General features: G+C 42.0%; 1 protein-coding gene across 10 annotated transcripts in view; it reads left to right on the top strand.

The window, feature by feature from the left end:
- FOXN3 (forkhead box N3) overlaps nucleotides 1-15,185 on the top strand; it is a 202,043-nt gene that overhangs the window by 172,259 nt on the left and 14,599 nt on the right. For 6 of the 10 annotated variants that reach the window (XM_066998246.1, XM_013182425.3, XM_013182417.3 and 3 more), the window contains exons 5-6: nucleotides 236-301; nucleotides 11,338-11,446. In XM_066998246.1, the coding sequence (XP_066854347.1) occupies nucleotides 236-301; nucleotides 11,338-11,446 (175 nt within the window). The remainder of the gene's footprint in view (nucleotides 1-235; nucleotides 302-11,337; nucleotides 11,447-15,185) is intronic. The other 4 variants (XM_066998247.1, XM_066998249.1, XM_066998250.1 and 1 more) reach the window with 2 other exon arrangements.

Genomic DNA, 15,185 nt, shown 5'->3' with positions numbered 1-15,185 from the left:
CTATCGTGCACGCACAAGGATGGTGTGGTGAAGTTCATCACTGTGCTCTGCTCAGCAGCAGTATTGGGATCACATGGAAGTTTGGGGGTGAATGCAATGTGGGATCAAAGAGCCATCTGAATAATGAACTCTTACACCTTTTCACTGCAGAGATTCGATTGAACCTATAGTTTAGCAACGGGGGCGAAAAGATTAGCCCAGTTGTAAATAATGTATTTATTGGTTGATTTTCCAGATCCTGACATTGATGCTGCCACTGCCATGATGCTTTTGAATACTCCCCCTGAGATACAAGCAGGTTGTGAGTAGATATTTCTATAGCATATAGCAACATAGACATGTAAAGTTAATATTCTCTTTTATAAGTATACAGCGTACCAGATAAAAAGAAGGATTTTATGAAGAAATACAACTTCCCTTTTAGACCCTTACACTTTCTTGACCCTTACATGAGTATAATTTTGTGGTTCATGTTACAGTCATTGTTACATGAATAATAGTAATCCTTAATCTCTAATGTAAAAGAGGGGTTATTGTTATTCATGACATACACGTAATTGAGTAACACACTATTATCCGTACTGATGGCAAGACCTGGGGCAACAGCCAGGAGAAAGGCAGAGAGAGAAAGAGAGCAAGAGAGCGGAGGGTACACAGCATATGGTTTTGTTTTCATTTTGTTTTGATTTGACTCCCATCGTGTGAGTTACCACAGCCATCTGGATACTTTCCATTCACTTGGGCACCATTTCAACTCCTTCCTTGCACGCATCCTGCCCACTTCCCTTTTTTGCACTGTCTGATGCAAGGCGGTAGGCAGGCAACAGGGAGTAAGGAAAAGTCTGATTTCTTGCCAATACAGCCCTTCTTGTTCTGGGACCAGACCTGAGGGTTTGATGCTGCGCATTAGCAGAGCTCTGAAGAGGCTCTGGCCCCCACTGTACTGAGCTGCGCACATGGTGGGAGAATCGTCCTGCCCCAGAGAGCTTACAGCGGAGATATTAGAGGAATCCATGGAGGAATACAGCTGCACAAAAGCAGGGAGTGCAAGAAAACAAACATATCACTGGTCAGCAAGCATGGTAGTAATGCCAAGTGACAGGCAGCTCTAAAAAATCAAGGCAGAAGTTAAAGAAGAAGCCATTACGAAGCCTGTCTAGCCTCACTGCTATTGTTCTAGCTCAGGCAACCAAATCCAAATTCCAGGGAAGCCTTGATTCGCGCTTTGATACTCTGCCTGGGGAAGAGTCAATTACCATCAAAGCATCTCCTGCGCAGCCGAGGAAAGCTATTGTCAGCCTGCTTTGTGACCCTGCCAGAGAAATATCGGTTGAGAAGCTCCTGTGGGGGGAAAGTGTGATGTACCAAGAAACAGTCCGTACCAGAGAGGCTGGTCTCTGCCCTCCTTTCCTACACAGCCTTCAGGAGCTGTGGGCAGTAAAAGAGTGAGCAATTCCCGCAATGTGTGGATAGGAAAAAGGAAGGATTTTATCGGGGAGAGGAGGTTATTGGTGGGGTTAGGGGGAAGAACGAAATGAGAGGTCTTTAGAGGATCAGAAATTTCAGTATGTCAGAGTTGTGGGCAAAAAAAAGAAAGAGGAAGAGAGTGGCATAGAATAAGAGTGCAAGACAGGGTGTGTGAGAGACCAAACAAGAAATGCAGCAGTATGTGCACAGAAAAGCATGGGGAGAGAACACAGTAATCCAGACTTCTGGAGGAGCTGGAGAGCCGTGGAAGGGAGAGAATGCATAGTAAGCTGCACATGCTAAACACACACGGCAGATTTTTGTGTCACGTACATGTTTCCCAGTACTGTAGCTGTTTGCATGGAAGTGACCTGGACACTTTCATGTCATGGGGATCTTAGAGTGTGGACTGGCAAATGGCTTATTGCCATTTCAGTTTGTAGAGGTCATTCTGAGGAAGGAAATTGTAACCTTTTGTGAGTTTGGCATGTCTCTCCTCCATGTCACCTTCCCCACGGGCTGTTGTGTCAGAACGTCAGAAGTGAGAGGGAGATGAGAGCAGGAAGGTGGCTCCTTCGCTCATCTTGCTCCCTCCTCGATGCCAGCGAATAGTAACGAGGTCTTCTTCTGTGCCTTTACAATGACGTGCTGAGTCTACTCAGAAGTTCATGAATCCTTCCAAATGTTGGGTAGAATTGGCTGGAGCCATGAGAAAAGGCGGGAGGGTTGATCATAACATCAGAGGTCCTCTGAATTATGAAGGAGAAATATTTCTGTGTGTGTGAGAATGGACCCTTGAGGAAATAAATCAGCCTATTGTACAAATTGCAGTAGAGTCTAGTTTATTTACCATGTTAGGAAAATCTTAGACAACTTAAAGCAAATTAATTACTAGTGCACATTAAGAAACAATTGCATGAAAAATCACATTTTAAATTCATTTTGGAATAAAAGGCAAGTGGGCTATAAAAGTTTCACAGCAATCCTGAGCATCATATGGAAGCTCACAATTCATTCTTTCTCTGTTAGTGACTGCAGTGCTCTGTAAATCAACCTGTAAATTATCAGTGCAGTAAGCATGCTGATATTGTTTGGCGCCTTGAAGATTTAGGATTCTGTTCGTCGTATCACACTGTGGTATCAAGCATGCGCTCAAGCCATCGGGGTTGCAAAATGTCCTGAAAGTATGTAAACATCACTGTGAACCATGGATATATCCCAAGGAGGTTATGGCACAGTCCAAACTCATGCTTGTGTGGATGGTTGCACACGCTGGCTTTTTACTTTGAAGGCATCTTCTTGAATTAAAAGCTGCCTTTCCAACAGGGTGAAAATCTGTGCTTGTCTGGGCAATGTGGATGCTAAAAGCATCTTCAGGATAAAAGTTAGCTACAGCCATCATTCAAAGTCCTACTAAAATTTGTTTTGTTTTGTTTTTAGTATTGTCTGTCAGAAAGGAATCCCATCTCAGTGGCATGAGAAAATCCAGAATAAACTAGTCCTTCCTTATAACAGACTGATTAATTAGCTTTACATTTCTAAATGGCCATTTAAAATTCCATACCGACATCTTCAATGCTGCTAACAGCCGCACATGAATTTTAAAATCAGCTTTTGCTTTTATATGAAATCATGAAATGGTGTCTGAACTGGCACAAGCATTGCTTACCATTCGCTCGAATCACACCATGCTTTAATTTTCATGCAAAAAATCACAAAATAATAAAATACCATGATTTGGATATTGAGGGGGGGGGTTACTTTATAGACTCATTAAATTGATTGTTCATTTTGTCACTAAAGGTTGGAAATAGTGCAATTATAGTTGGGTTGGTGACGTCAGAAATTTCTAAACAATTTCCAAATATTAACACTTTGCACTATTTTCACAGACTAAATATTTCGAGAGTGTAACTAAATGCAGAAGTTAAAGAGTTGCCAGGTCTGTGCAGGACTCTGTTGAAACACACCAGCTGGCACCAAGAATAAAGCATTAAAATACTGTGATATGCTAAGGGCAGGCATAGACATAGATTTAAAGGTTTATTTATTTGAGTTTGTGGAAGTCCTTGCATTTCATCAAGTTTTGTATTGTTTGATTATGTTAAAAAAAAAAAAACAACCTGGAACACCTGCTTTCTGTAGTCAAAACTATCAGAGCTTATGAATACTTCAGATTTCAATAGTAGCAGTACATGAATATTCATTCCAAAATACGTGACTTCCATTGAAAGCTGCATTTTTACCTGTAGGGGACTGCATGGTGGCTGGGCCATCATGGGCAAGTCGTGTCCAGTGGCTGGGCCCGTTTGCTCTGGTGGAACCCAGCTCGCAGAGAGGAGAAAGCAAAAGATGCCAAATACGTGGTAACGCTCTGCTTTGAGGTCATGGCTACTCACTCAGTCAAGCCCATGGGTTATTTTGTACGATTGTTAAGATTCTCAGTACTTTGCTTCTTACCAGTGATAATGTGAATGTTACTAGCTGGTACTCACACCAGCAGAGCATTCCTGACTCCAGAGTGGTATGGTCCTGGGCACGTCATTTAGCCGTAGTTTTGCCATGAGCAAACTGGGGATTGAATTTGGTGGTTTCACAGTGTGTTTGGACTTCCAGAGGTCCAAGTCGCTGTTGGCATTTTAGGTAGCAATACCTTTCTGCTTAGTGAGATCGTAGTGAACCTGAAACTATTTGCAAGAACGGGCGTGAAGGGAGCCCGTACAGCCTGTTGTTGATGCAAACGCTGGTGAAATACGCTGTGGTCAAAGCAGTGTGCTGGAAACCTTGATTTAATGTCAGAAGCTCCTAACTCAGAGATCTTACACATAGCTTCACATTCATGAGGAGGCCTGTGCCCGTTGCTATATAATTTGGGAATTGCACACAACCGTGTGTGTGTTGCTCAAGCTGAAGTTTAAGACTAGCATTGGCTGTAAACAATGCTTGCAGAAGGGATTTGGGTGGAAACCGGGAAAGTCCAGGAAAGTCTCCTCAGCTCCCCAAATTTTTCTTCAGTTTCTGTTACTACTCCTCCAGATGAGCTGGAAAGTGGTGGCCTTCAGGATACTTTGCAACGCTGTTTTGGGGGATCATTCCGTATAGGAGACTGAAGCCCTGTGGTAAGGATGTTTGGGAAGACAGGAGAATGGAGTTTTTCTGGGTGCTTCTTAAAGAGCAGGCTTTTCAAGGGTGCGACCAGCATCTCTGTTTTGGAAGTCTTTCTTTTCTCAAGTTATGTATAATGCGGAATACATACATTTCGTATGTTTTAAATTTGGTGGGATAAGAAGAAATTCCTGAAAGAGATCTACTATTACTTCTATGCTTCTAAAACTGTACCCCAATGAAATTTACATTTTAAGTGAATGCAGGTGGATTGTACGCATTGGAGATATATTTGGAGAAATGAAGGCAAAAAGCTGCCTTAAAAACAGACCAAATAGAAAATGCTGCTTCCTGGTGCATTTTTATTGTAAGTGAAATTTGTTAAGTGCAGTATTGTGTTTGTACTGCTTGTGCACAAATTATTTACTATCCTGATGAAGCGGCTTCCAGCCTAACGTTCTATATCAGAAAATGATAAATCATTGACAGTGAAATGTTTCATAAAGCTATTTTTGCTGACAATTCTGTAGCAAAGTGAAAATTGGAAAAACATTTTCATTGGGTTGAAACTTTCCATTCCATTTGTTGGCGATTTGCAGGGAATGGCATCCTCAACTTGTATTTAAGTGGATTTTTTTTTAACTTCAGTTTTTCAGTATTATGTCATTAAAGTGAAGAAATGAAATTGGAGAGAAAACTTACTGTTCTGAAATACTTTCTACTTCCTTCTCCCTATTCCTTGTATTCTGATTTAGCAGTATGGTTTTGTTTGGTTTTTGGGGGGAAGTTTGGGATTGGGGGTTGTTAATTTTCATTCTCTTTCTGAACACAAGATATTTTACTACTGGGTTCTCCAAAATAAGCAACGCTGGCTTTTTACTTAATGCAAAAAAATAACTCTGAAGATCACACTGTTTTTATAAAATGTCCATACTGGGTATGAGTGGGGTGGGATTATCAGGATATACTTTTCCCTCCCCTCTCAAATTTTTGCTTAGGGTAAATAGCTTGTCGGATGCATTCTTGATTTGCAGCTTGTTAGGGCTGCAGACTATGGAATTTAAGAAAATTAAAAGAGTAATTGTGAAATTACTCTTGAACAGTAAAATTGAAGAAGTTAGGCAGATGGTATCAAATTTATGGCTGAGATAAGAGAGTTGAAATGAATAAAGTTACACATTTGGCAGAAAACATTTGCTTTTGGCAACCTCTCATGTCCCATCAATTACACATCATCAACAATTTCCTATTTTCAGTCCTTGTAGCCTGAGAGAAAGTATTCTGCTAAACACTGTCCTGGAAGAGGAATTGGCAAAAAGAAGCTAAAGCTGACAGATATTAGCAGAAACTCAATTTTCTCTTGCCTGCAATGATTTGTTCTGTGCTACACGTGATGGGTCACAGAAGAGAGCCCTGACATAAATGCATGTGCCACATGGTGACAGAGAGGCAGAGGACCAGTCTGTCCCTATGGGATACCTTCACGCTCTTAATATTTCACTTTTGAGAAGTTCATTTTCAGTAAATATTCATTCTTCCTCACTGGTCTAAATCTTGGTTATCTTGACCTAGACAGTTTTATAGAGTATGCTGCTTTCCCAGATGGCATAAGGTACTCGTTCGTTACTCCCTTTCTTTTTAATTTCCTTGATTTACAAAAAATCTTGGACAAGGTTGTTAGCTTAGCTGGTTGGGTGAAGTTTGCTTCACCGCCACACGCACGCTTGAGAGGAAGAGGTTATGGATGCCATGTGCCAAGGGCTGTGATGAAAGAAGCCCCATAGTTAGGGATACTCTACTCGAGAATATGCTCTGAACTCAGATAGTCCTGCATCAGATGTCAGATGGTCATATGGCCTTCTAGTTACCTTCCACCCCCAGCTGCTGCGTGCAGGCTGCAGTGCAACACTGGATCTTTGTAGGCTTCTCTTGGATCTTTCTAACATTATCCGAACACAATGCTTTAATGGATTCAGATTATGGTGTGTTCTACAACATGGCATTCACTTTATTGTCTGTTAAACTGTAATGTAAAAGCTTGCTATAGAGTATAAAAGATGGATTATTCTCCCCCTTGGAGAATTTCAGAGATGTAGTTTTGATTTTTTGATGTTATGTGCGTTGCTTCTCTCCACAGTTAATCACCAGAGGCTTGAAATTCCATCAAATCCTATTCCAGTTGTGGAATTTCATCAGAGCAGTGTAAGATCCCCAAATCATTTCCTTCTTAATGCAAAAGATTAAAGGCAGATTCTCTCTAGATTTTTTACCTCTGTTTACTGCAGTTGAAGTATTTCTTGGGTTTTAAGCTTTCTGAGAGAGAAACGAGATCCATTGTCTCTTTCAAAACATAGCAGTGATAGAAGCTGAAAGGTGAGTAATGGGTTTGTTGTTTCAGACTCTTCAAGTTTCACTAAGAACGTTTTATGAAAGAGGAAACCTTTATCAAAGAGGTGCACTGATCTTTTTGCATTGTACTCTAGAGCTGAGTTTCTCAGACATAAATGTCTGTAGGCACTTGCACAGAAAAGGTGTAAATTGCATTTCACACTTCTGCCTAGGAATGGGGAACCATGTAACCTGCCTGTGCTACTGGTTAAAGCAGCATTAGAAAAGAGGAGTCTGGGCTGTAAGGTGTTAGTCCAGACTGGCACTGATTTTTGATACGGTTTAGGTTAAATTATTTTACCTCCACACCGTGAATCTTCAATCTAAAGTGTAAGCACCTAACCTCAAAGTATGGTTTCAAAACTTAATTAAAGCTGGAAAGGCACAACTGTATCTTTGGAATAAAAGTACTACATCTTTTCCAGTAAATAATCCACAGCCCTTCAAAAGTACCAACGCTGGAAAACAGTTCTTTGGATAATCAGTAACCTTCTTCATACAGCCTGCACAAAGGCAGGGATAGTATCTAGGAACCCGGGATAACATGCATATTAGCAGTTTCTAGATACAAAAATTGTAATATAAATTAGTTACTGTCATCTGGGGAGGGATGGGTATTGCTGCTTGAAATGCTAGTTTGTAAGCAGAGACGCGTGACGAATAGGTATCAGTCTTACAGTGGCACACCGGCTCTGTGCATAATCTAGAAATAAATAACGTTTACCACTGAATTATTTTGATCACCGCTGCTTTTCATGTGAGGTTATGATGCTACAGGAGCTCATTTACCAGTAAGCTGTGTTTTTCTCATGCTGGTTCCAGATGTTTGCGGAAAGGATACACTGCCATGTCCAGTGTCCTCCTTCAGCAGATCTCTTGCATACAACCTTTCCGTATTTCTGTCTGCATGGCTTAACTACCTATGTAGTGGTACTGCTGTGTTGGCAAACAAAAAGAAAAACGGGTTCCAAAACCACTGCTGTTGCAAGCTGAAATAGTTACCGGATTCTGAGTGTTGATTTCAATATACAAAGCTGTGGCGTACTTCAGAAAAAAATGAAGGCTTCTTTTGGCACTAACTGAAGTCTTTGAATGAGTGGTGGCACACTGAACAGACTAGGCATAATTGAAGTGAGTTTCGTAGGTGGGAACATAGGTACTGGACAGTCAAGGTGTCTCTTTGGGGATAATTTCATCGGATAACAAACTTCTACCTTCCCTTCCCTTCCCTTCCCTTCCCTTCCCTTCCCTTCCCTTCCCTTCCCTTCCCTTCCCTTCCCTTCCCTTCCCTTCCCTTCCCTTCCCTTCCCTTCCCTTCCCTTCCCTTCCCTTCCCTTCCCTTCCCTTCCCTTCCCTTCCCTTCCCTTCCCTTCCCTTCCCTTCCCTTCCCTTCCCTTCCCTTCCCTTCCCTTCCCTTCCCTTCCCTTCCCTTCCCTTCCCTTCCCTTCCCTTCCCTTCCCTTCCCTTCCCTTCCCTTCCCTTCCCTTCCCTTCCCTTCCCTTCCCTTCCCTTCCCTTCCTCCCCTTCCCTTCCCTCCCCTTCCCTCCCCTTCCCTCTCCTCCCCCTTCTCTTCCTTCTTCTCTATAAGGTCTGTACATTCCTGAAGGGCAGAGGTGGGATCTGTGTGTGTGTGTCGAGGTGGGGATATTTCTAAACATGAAGCTTTTGAAGAGAATGCTTCCAAGTAGAGCACCATGAGTTAAAAACCTGCAAAGAGCAAGGGGTGGTGGAAGATGGAGGAATGGTTTGAGTGGGGATGTTGATACATAGAAAGTCCAAGCTATGAAACTTTACGGTGTATTTTATATACATAGCAGTGCAGAAAAATGAAACTCGGAGAAAGTCAAGATGGAAGGAAATGAGCCAAGATTTTGGGAGAATTGATTCGGAAGAGTGATCAGGCTTTTTTTAAAGAAGCAACAGAGTTGTCAGTAAGGCAGAAAGAGAGAGCAGGAGGAGAGAAGCCAGGGTAAGATAAGCATCAGCTGACTTTGCCAACAGACCAGGATAATTAGGTAACTATGGAGAGAAGACTTTGGGCATCAAGGAGCCTGTTGCTCTTTTTTTGGAGTAGAATTGTCAGTGTGTTTGCTTTGAAGTTGTGTATGTATATTTATTTAAGCAACACACATAACTAATTGACAAGTGACTGTGTGCGTTTATGCATAAATGTTTTATTTCAGAATAAAACCCTATGGTTTGTATCTGAGTAAAGATGAAATTACCATATCTCTCTAGGTCAAATTTCTTGGTTCATTTCTTCTAAGGGAGCTTTGTAAATACAAAGAAACTGTACTGTGTAGTGTAAAATGATATCTATCCCTCTTGTAAGCCTGATGGAAAAACCATGCCATTGGAAATGATGTCTTTTTATTGATCTTTCGATGTTTAGCAGGTTTATCTATCTGTAGCTTTGAGTTTGCCTGTTACCTGTGCATTTGGTTAGCCATATCCTTGAGCAGAGTACTTCACTTTTATGGCAGTGTTATTTTGGCCTTCTTAAGGCCATGGTGTTGAAACAAATATAATAAAAACTCCAAAGTCTGAATTTCTTAGCAAGAGAACATTCCTCTGTACTACCTACGAACCCAAACATTGGAGCATTTAAAGCCTTATAGTGTCCCTTGAGTGAAATGGCCACAATCGATTTCTCATAATCTAGTGCTGGAAGAAAATGCACAAAGCAGTGAAGTATAAATAGTAAAAAGCAATTTTTTAAATTATTTTGGTCATTGAAAGCTGACCCTAGTTGTTATAAAGTAGATTCTGTAATTTTAGCCATTTTAGGCTGTACTTAAGCACCTAAATATAAATGACCTGTTCTTAAGAGGTGCTCAAATGCAAGGGTGGGTATCACGCGGCGGCAGGATTTGATTAGGGGTGATGTGCTCTCACCAGCAGCAGAAAGAAGATTATTTTCCCAGAACTAATCTTTGTGGTCTGGAGTGAAGCAAGGTGAGCATCAGGATGGCAAGAAGGCGAGCGTGGATCTGGCTTGGTGTTGATAGCAATGTACCTCAGCAGCTTAAAAATAATGTACTTCTAAGCCTGTATTTCTCTGCCTCGGAATACACTAACAGTTTTAGGGGTCAGCATTTGAAGCTGGGTATGCTTTGGTTCTTAGGGTGAATGAGTTTCCCAGTCTCTCTGTAATTTGCTTAGGTACAACCTTTAAAAGTAAAAATCTGTAGCTGTATATGAAGTGACGGGGTTTGTATATATCTCATATGTATTTTTATAATACCTGGATGTTTAAAAATGACACACAGAGTAACGGTAATCACTGTCTTTTTGGACACTCCCCACCGGGGGAGGGTATGGTAGAAATGTTGACTTGTTGCGAGGGTAAAGCAAAAACGAGCAAACTGGCTAGCTGTGGACATTCAGGTGGAGGCTGCTGGACGTTGTCAATGCAGCCTGCAGGGACGTAACAGTTGTGCAGACCAAGGGCGTTGTGCCTAAGTCACTGCTCAGTGCTGCACTCGGTAGTCCTGCAGCCCTGGGTGGAGGAAGAAAATGCTGAGGACACAGAAAAGTGCCTGGATGCAAACAGAGTACTCAGTTCTTGGTTAAAATCTTATTGGGCAGAGCTGCAGTTTTTGATATGCAGCCAAGGTAAAAGTCCCCGTGAAGCCTCCCGTGCGCAGCACCTCCGGGTGCTGGGGGCATCAGCCCAGCACGGTGAGCGGGGGCGAGCAGGCTGTCCCCGGGCTGCCTGCTGGGGGCACTTTGCTGCTGTCAGGTGGGGTGACAGAGGTCGCTGGGTGCAGAAGAGGGGAGCTAAGAAGTGGTGTGGAGCTGACGCCTTTTCAGCCTCTTCTCTTTGCCTCGTAAATCCGCATTTGTAGTTAATATTTTATCTTGCAGGAGACAGAGGCCAAGAGATTGTTGCTCAGAAAGTGAGCCAGGATGATAACAAGCTGTGACTTATGTCCTTGCGAGTAAATTGTTTATATTCTGTTTATCTGCAAAGGGTCATTCTTTCTTATTGTAGATGAAACAATTACATCCATGCTCATAGCTGGTTTTGACGCTAAGCACATACCTTCCCAGCAGAACTGTGATTATAAAACCAGTGATTCAATTGTGCAGGGAATGGTCAGCAGCAGCTAGGTCAGGCAGTGGCTTTCACAAGCCACGTTACCACTGGTTGCTGTTAAACTTGTTGCCATGAAAATAGCATTGAAAATAGGATGACATTCACAAGAGTTGAGACTGAGAAGCTAAAAGGTAAGCAGCGTACTACACGAAGTGTATTACTTCTCTGATGTTTTCTCAATTCTTTGAGAAGCTTAACTTCCACGTTTTGCTCACGCGCTTTTCTGATGTTTTCTTTAAAAGGAAAAATGTTCTTTTTTTTTTTTTCCTTCTTCTTAGTTCCTCCAGGAGTGATACAAAATGGAGCTCGAGTTCTGAGTAGAGGAATATTTCCTGGAGCCAGGCCATTGCCAATCAACCCTATAGGAAGCATGGCTGTTGCAGTAAGGTAAGAGTGGTTCATTGTGAGATCTTTGTGAAATAAATTAGTGTTTTGCAGAGAAAGTAAAAGTATATGTAAGCTCACATCAGTAGAAGCTTTACTGCTTGCTAATACTTCAGAGATTATAAATGAAAAAAAACCTCTGCCATCTAAAATGTGTGGTTTATCATTCTTTGCAGGATAGTCATAGCATATCTGTCTGTTGCATAGTGGCTTATAAAAAACGTAGTTTTGTTTTCACTAGCAAATTGCAGGCAGTTTACGGTGAGAAGCTCCTTGGGTGACCTGTTTTTCTAAGTGCAGATGTGTTTTCCTGCTCCCCCCCTGCCTCTGCCACTTTTTTAAAGACAATTTCCTGAACCTTTTCCAGGGATTAAATATGAGAGAGAAGCATATCAGTAATTTTAAAGCAATTTCTGAAAGATATCTAAACATATAGCTGTCATTTTGTTATTAATGTAGGTCTTCGTGAGGTGGTTTCTTTCATTACAGGTTCTATTTCAAGGTTATACTGCAACATTCAAGGGTAAAATGTTGTTTGAAGATCCTCAACTTTTTTCAGAAAGCAGGGCAGTAAGGGACATCTAGTGATGGTAATAAGAACTGTGCGTCAGTGCTTTGCTTCACTTGAAGCCGTGATGGTTTCTTGTTGCAAGAACAATTTGCCTTAGGTGTAGCTCCATTTGCAGTCAGTCACAACAGAGATTAATTTGGTCAAGTGTGCTGCCAGTGCTCTTTTCTTTCACAGCTCTCAGAATCAGTAAAAGCCATTTCAGCTCAAGCAGTTGGGTGTTCTGGGTGGGGTTTCATAATCAGCACTGCCCCTGCTTTGCTGGGCTGCTCCAATTGCAGCCTCTGATCTCAGCAAGTGGCTGCAGAGCAGTGAAATAAAGTAGCTTGCTAGCTACTTATTCCATCATTATTTGCTTGGGATTTTTTTCCATTTGCACTTTAGTTTTTATCCCTTTTTAGAATTAGTGTCTAGCCCTTTGGATAGTTTTTACATCCAATAAATTGAGGGAGAGAGAGACAACCTATGACATTCATGTAATCTTGATGCTTAAAAATGCATAGAGGGGAAGACACTAATTGGGATAAAATCCAGATTTTTGATGGCAGCTGTTTCAACTGTTTTTCACATTTGCTGCGCTGTAGGGATACAACCCTGAGGGTCATCCTCCAGAAGTCTGCCGTTTGTTTCCGTCTCGCTTTTCCCCAGCCTGGCCTTGCTAGCAGTGGAGGTCAGCCCTCTTCACTAGCTTTGCCGCTGGCTTGGCCAGGACTTGCATTCTGCTCCAGTGGGGATTGCAGTGCTGTGGGACTATTGGATCATTAATTCTCTCTCTACATATATATGTATTTATATATTTATATTTATGAAGTGTCCAAGCTAAATGGAGGACACAATGGTCTGAATATTCTCTCTTGAGCTTATCTGCATTTCCAGCTCAGGGCCATTTCTTAAGCAGAGGAGACTGTTTTGTAATCAGGGTTGACTTAGGATGGAGATAGGTCTGCTCTTCCTTCCAGGCCACTCAGAAACTTCCTTCTATGTAGACATCTCCAAACTGCTATGCTGCTGTAAGGCTGTATATAGTTAACTTTTACAGCCTTAGTTAACTTACACAGCCTAGTTAACCTTCATTTTCTGAGGACTCTTCTCTTGTGTTTTTTTTCAGCAGGTAGAACAGGATCTTTGCCAGCTACTTCCTAATGTAAATTCGGGAAATAAGGGATTTTACACCTCCCTTGCCTATGTGCTTCTTGCTCTGTCTCAGAGAAAAGCATTTATAATTCGTTAATGCAGACATATTTCTAATTCTTTTTATTCTCTTCTCCAGCCTTAGGCAGTATTAGAAATAGCTTGCTATGAATATATTGCTGGTCTGCGTGATGTCTGCTCATATTTAAGGGCTCCTGCAATATCCCCTCTCCTAATTCTTGGAAAAAAACATGGACAGGGAGGCTGTGAATTTGAGAAGTGATTTTGAGAAGTTAGGGGGCTCTCTTCAGTAGAGCAAGTTCAGAAGGCAGTTTTGTCTTGTGCCTGCTGGGGATATTAAAATTCAGAATTTCTTTGGGAAGCTCAGCCTGGAGGCACAGTACGTTTTAGTCCATCATCTGGTCTTCTCAAAACTGGATACTTCTGTTACCTGTTATTGTGAAAATGAGATCCTGTTTATTCGTGCTTGCTTCTCTCCTCACATACGCAGAGCTAAATGGGGCCTGTCCTGTAGAGCTTTCATGGCATCTCATGAAAATCCATACAGCTTCTGCTTATCGTGTACAGCAGAGGGAGTTTATCACAGTGTCCACGCAGCCTTCCTGTGTTGCAGTACGAGTAGGAGTACTGCTCACACAGAGCTGTCATCCCTGCACAGAGGGAGATGCTCCAGTCAGGCTGGCAGGGGACATTTTCAGGCATGTTCAGGTCAGTTTCCCCTTCCAGCTTTCACCAGGAGTGGTGCAGGCTCTTGTTCCAGTTATCTGCAGAAGTTATGTCCCTCAGCCTGTATACTCAGGAAGAGCCAGACAGCTTCTTTCCAAGATTTTATTACAATAGGTATTTGAGAGTTCCTCTGGTGTCCTAAGTGAAAGGCCTAAAACGATGTGTTTCTCATTTTAACTTAGGGGACCTCTGGCATTTTCTTGGTCGTGGATCCTTGCATATCAAATTAAACCTCTTACTGTTTTTCTTTATTACTGTACATAATGTAGAAGTTACTGGTTCTTCTCTAAGGTGCTGGTGTTCAGTTGGCCCTTCCTTGCTGTCTGAGGGGTTTATTTCATTTTGTGTTTATTTCCTCAGTATCTTAATGGTCTTTGGGCTTGCTGTCCCCCAAACTGGGGAAATACTGTTTGCTTGTGAGAGCCTGTCCTCAAACCACAGTCCATGCTTGTGAAGTCTCTTGCTCTATAGGATTGCCTGGATGATTCACAGATACAGCATGTATTTTCCCCTTTTTCACCTCATGCATTCAATGCTTTGGGAAATATTTAGGATCCTAGAGTTATTTAGTACCCAGCCTCTTCCGTGGTTGTCAGGCAAACCACTAGTTTCTCTCAAAAACCAGGCCAGACCACAGACCACCACTTTCCTGTTAGTTTTCATATAGGCTGTGAAACAGAAATGCCTGAGAACATTTTCAGACACTCTTTGCACAGTGTCTGTATCTACGTGTGCTATCAGGTCGTGTATTTTTTTTCTTGCTGGCAGTTAGGTAACTAAAGCAAGTGGCGTGCTGCAGATGGAGTCTGCCAGCTCCCTCCCTGAAGGAGATGCTGTTTTCTGTACCATCATTGGAGTTCCTCAGTTTGGGGACTGTATAAAGTTATTTTTTTTCTTTTTTTGTGCTACTTTTTTCCTTTTAGTGCCCTAGGACATACTCTGGTACTGCTGCTACTGAGTCTCTGCAGACATAAAAGTTGCTGTATTTCTCTGTCCTGATGAACCCTCTCATTTCCCCTCTGCAGGTCTAGCATGTTAGTTCTGTTACACTGCCCATCGCTTGCACTTACAGTTCAGGTCCATGTCACATGCTGGAGAATGCAGCAAAGTGAAACATAAATGTCTGTGCAGCCAGCCGAAAGATTTGTTATCAAGCAGACTGTGCAAATAACTTGCAGTACGTTACCCTGTCGTGCAGACTGCTCTTCTTGTCAAAATAAAGTAACAAAAAGGTTGGTCTTGGGTTAAATTTGCAGTTGTAATTAGGTGGTATTCTGTTATTCAGAAGGGAGGCCA

The sequence above is a fragment of the Anser cygnoides genome, chromosome 5 (assembly GCF_040182565.1).
Source record: "Anser cygnoides isolate HZ-2024a breed goose chromosome 5, Taihu_goose_T2T_genome, whole genome shotgun sequence".
In the NCBI taxonomy this organism is placed as follows: domain Eukaryota; kingdom Metazoa; phylum Chordata; class Aves; order Anseriformes; family Anatidae; genus Anser; species Anser cygnoides.
The sequence above is the reverse complement of the archived record's forward strand: the minus strand, read 5'-3'. Positions and strand labels throughout refer to the sequence as shown.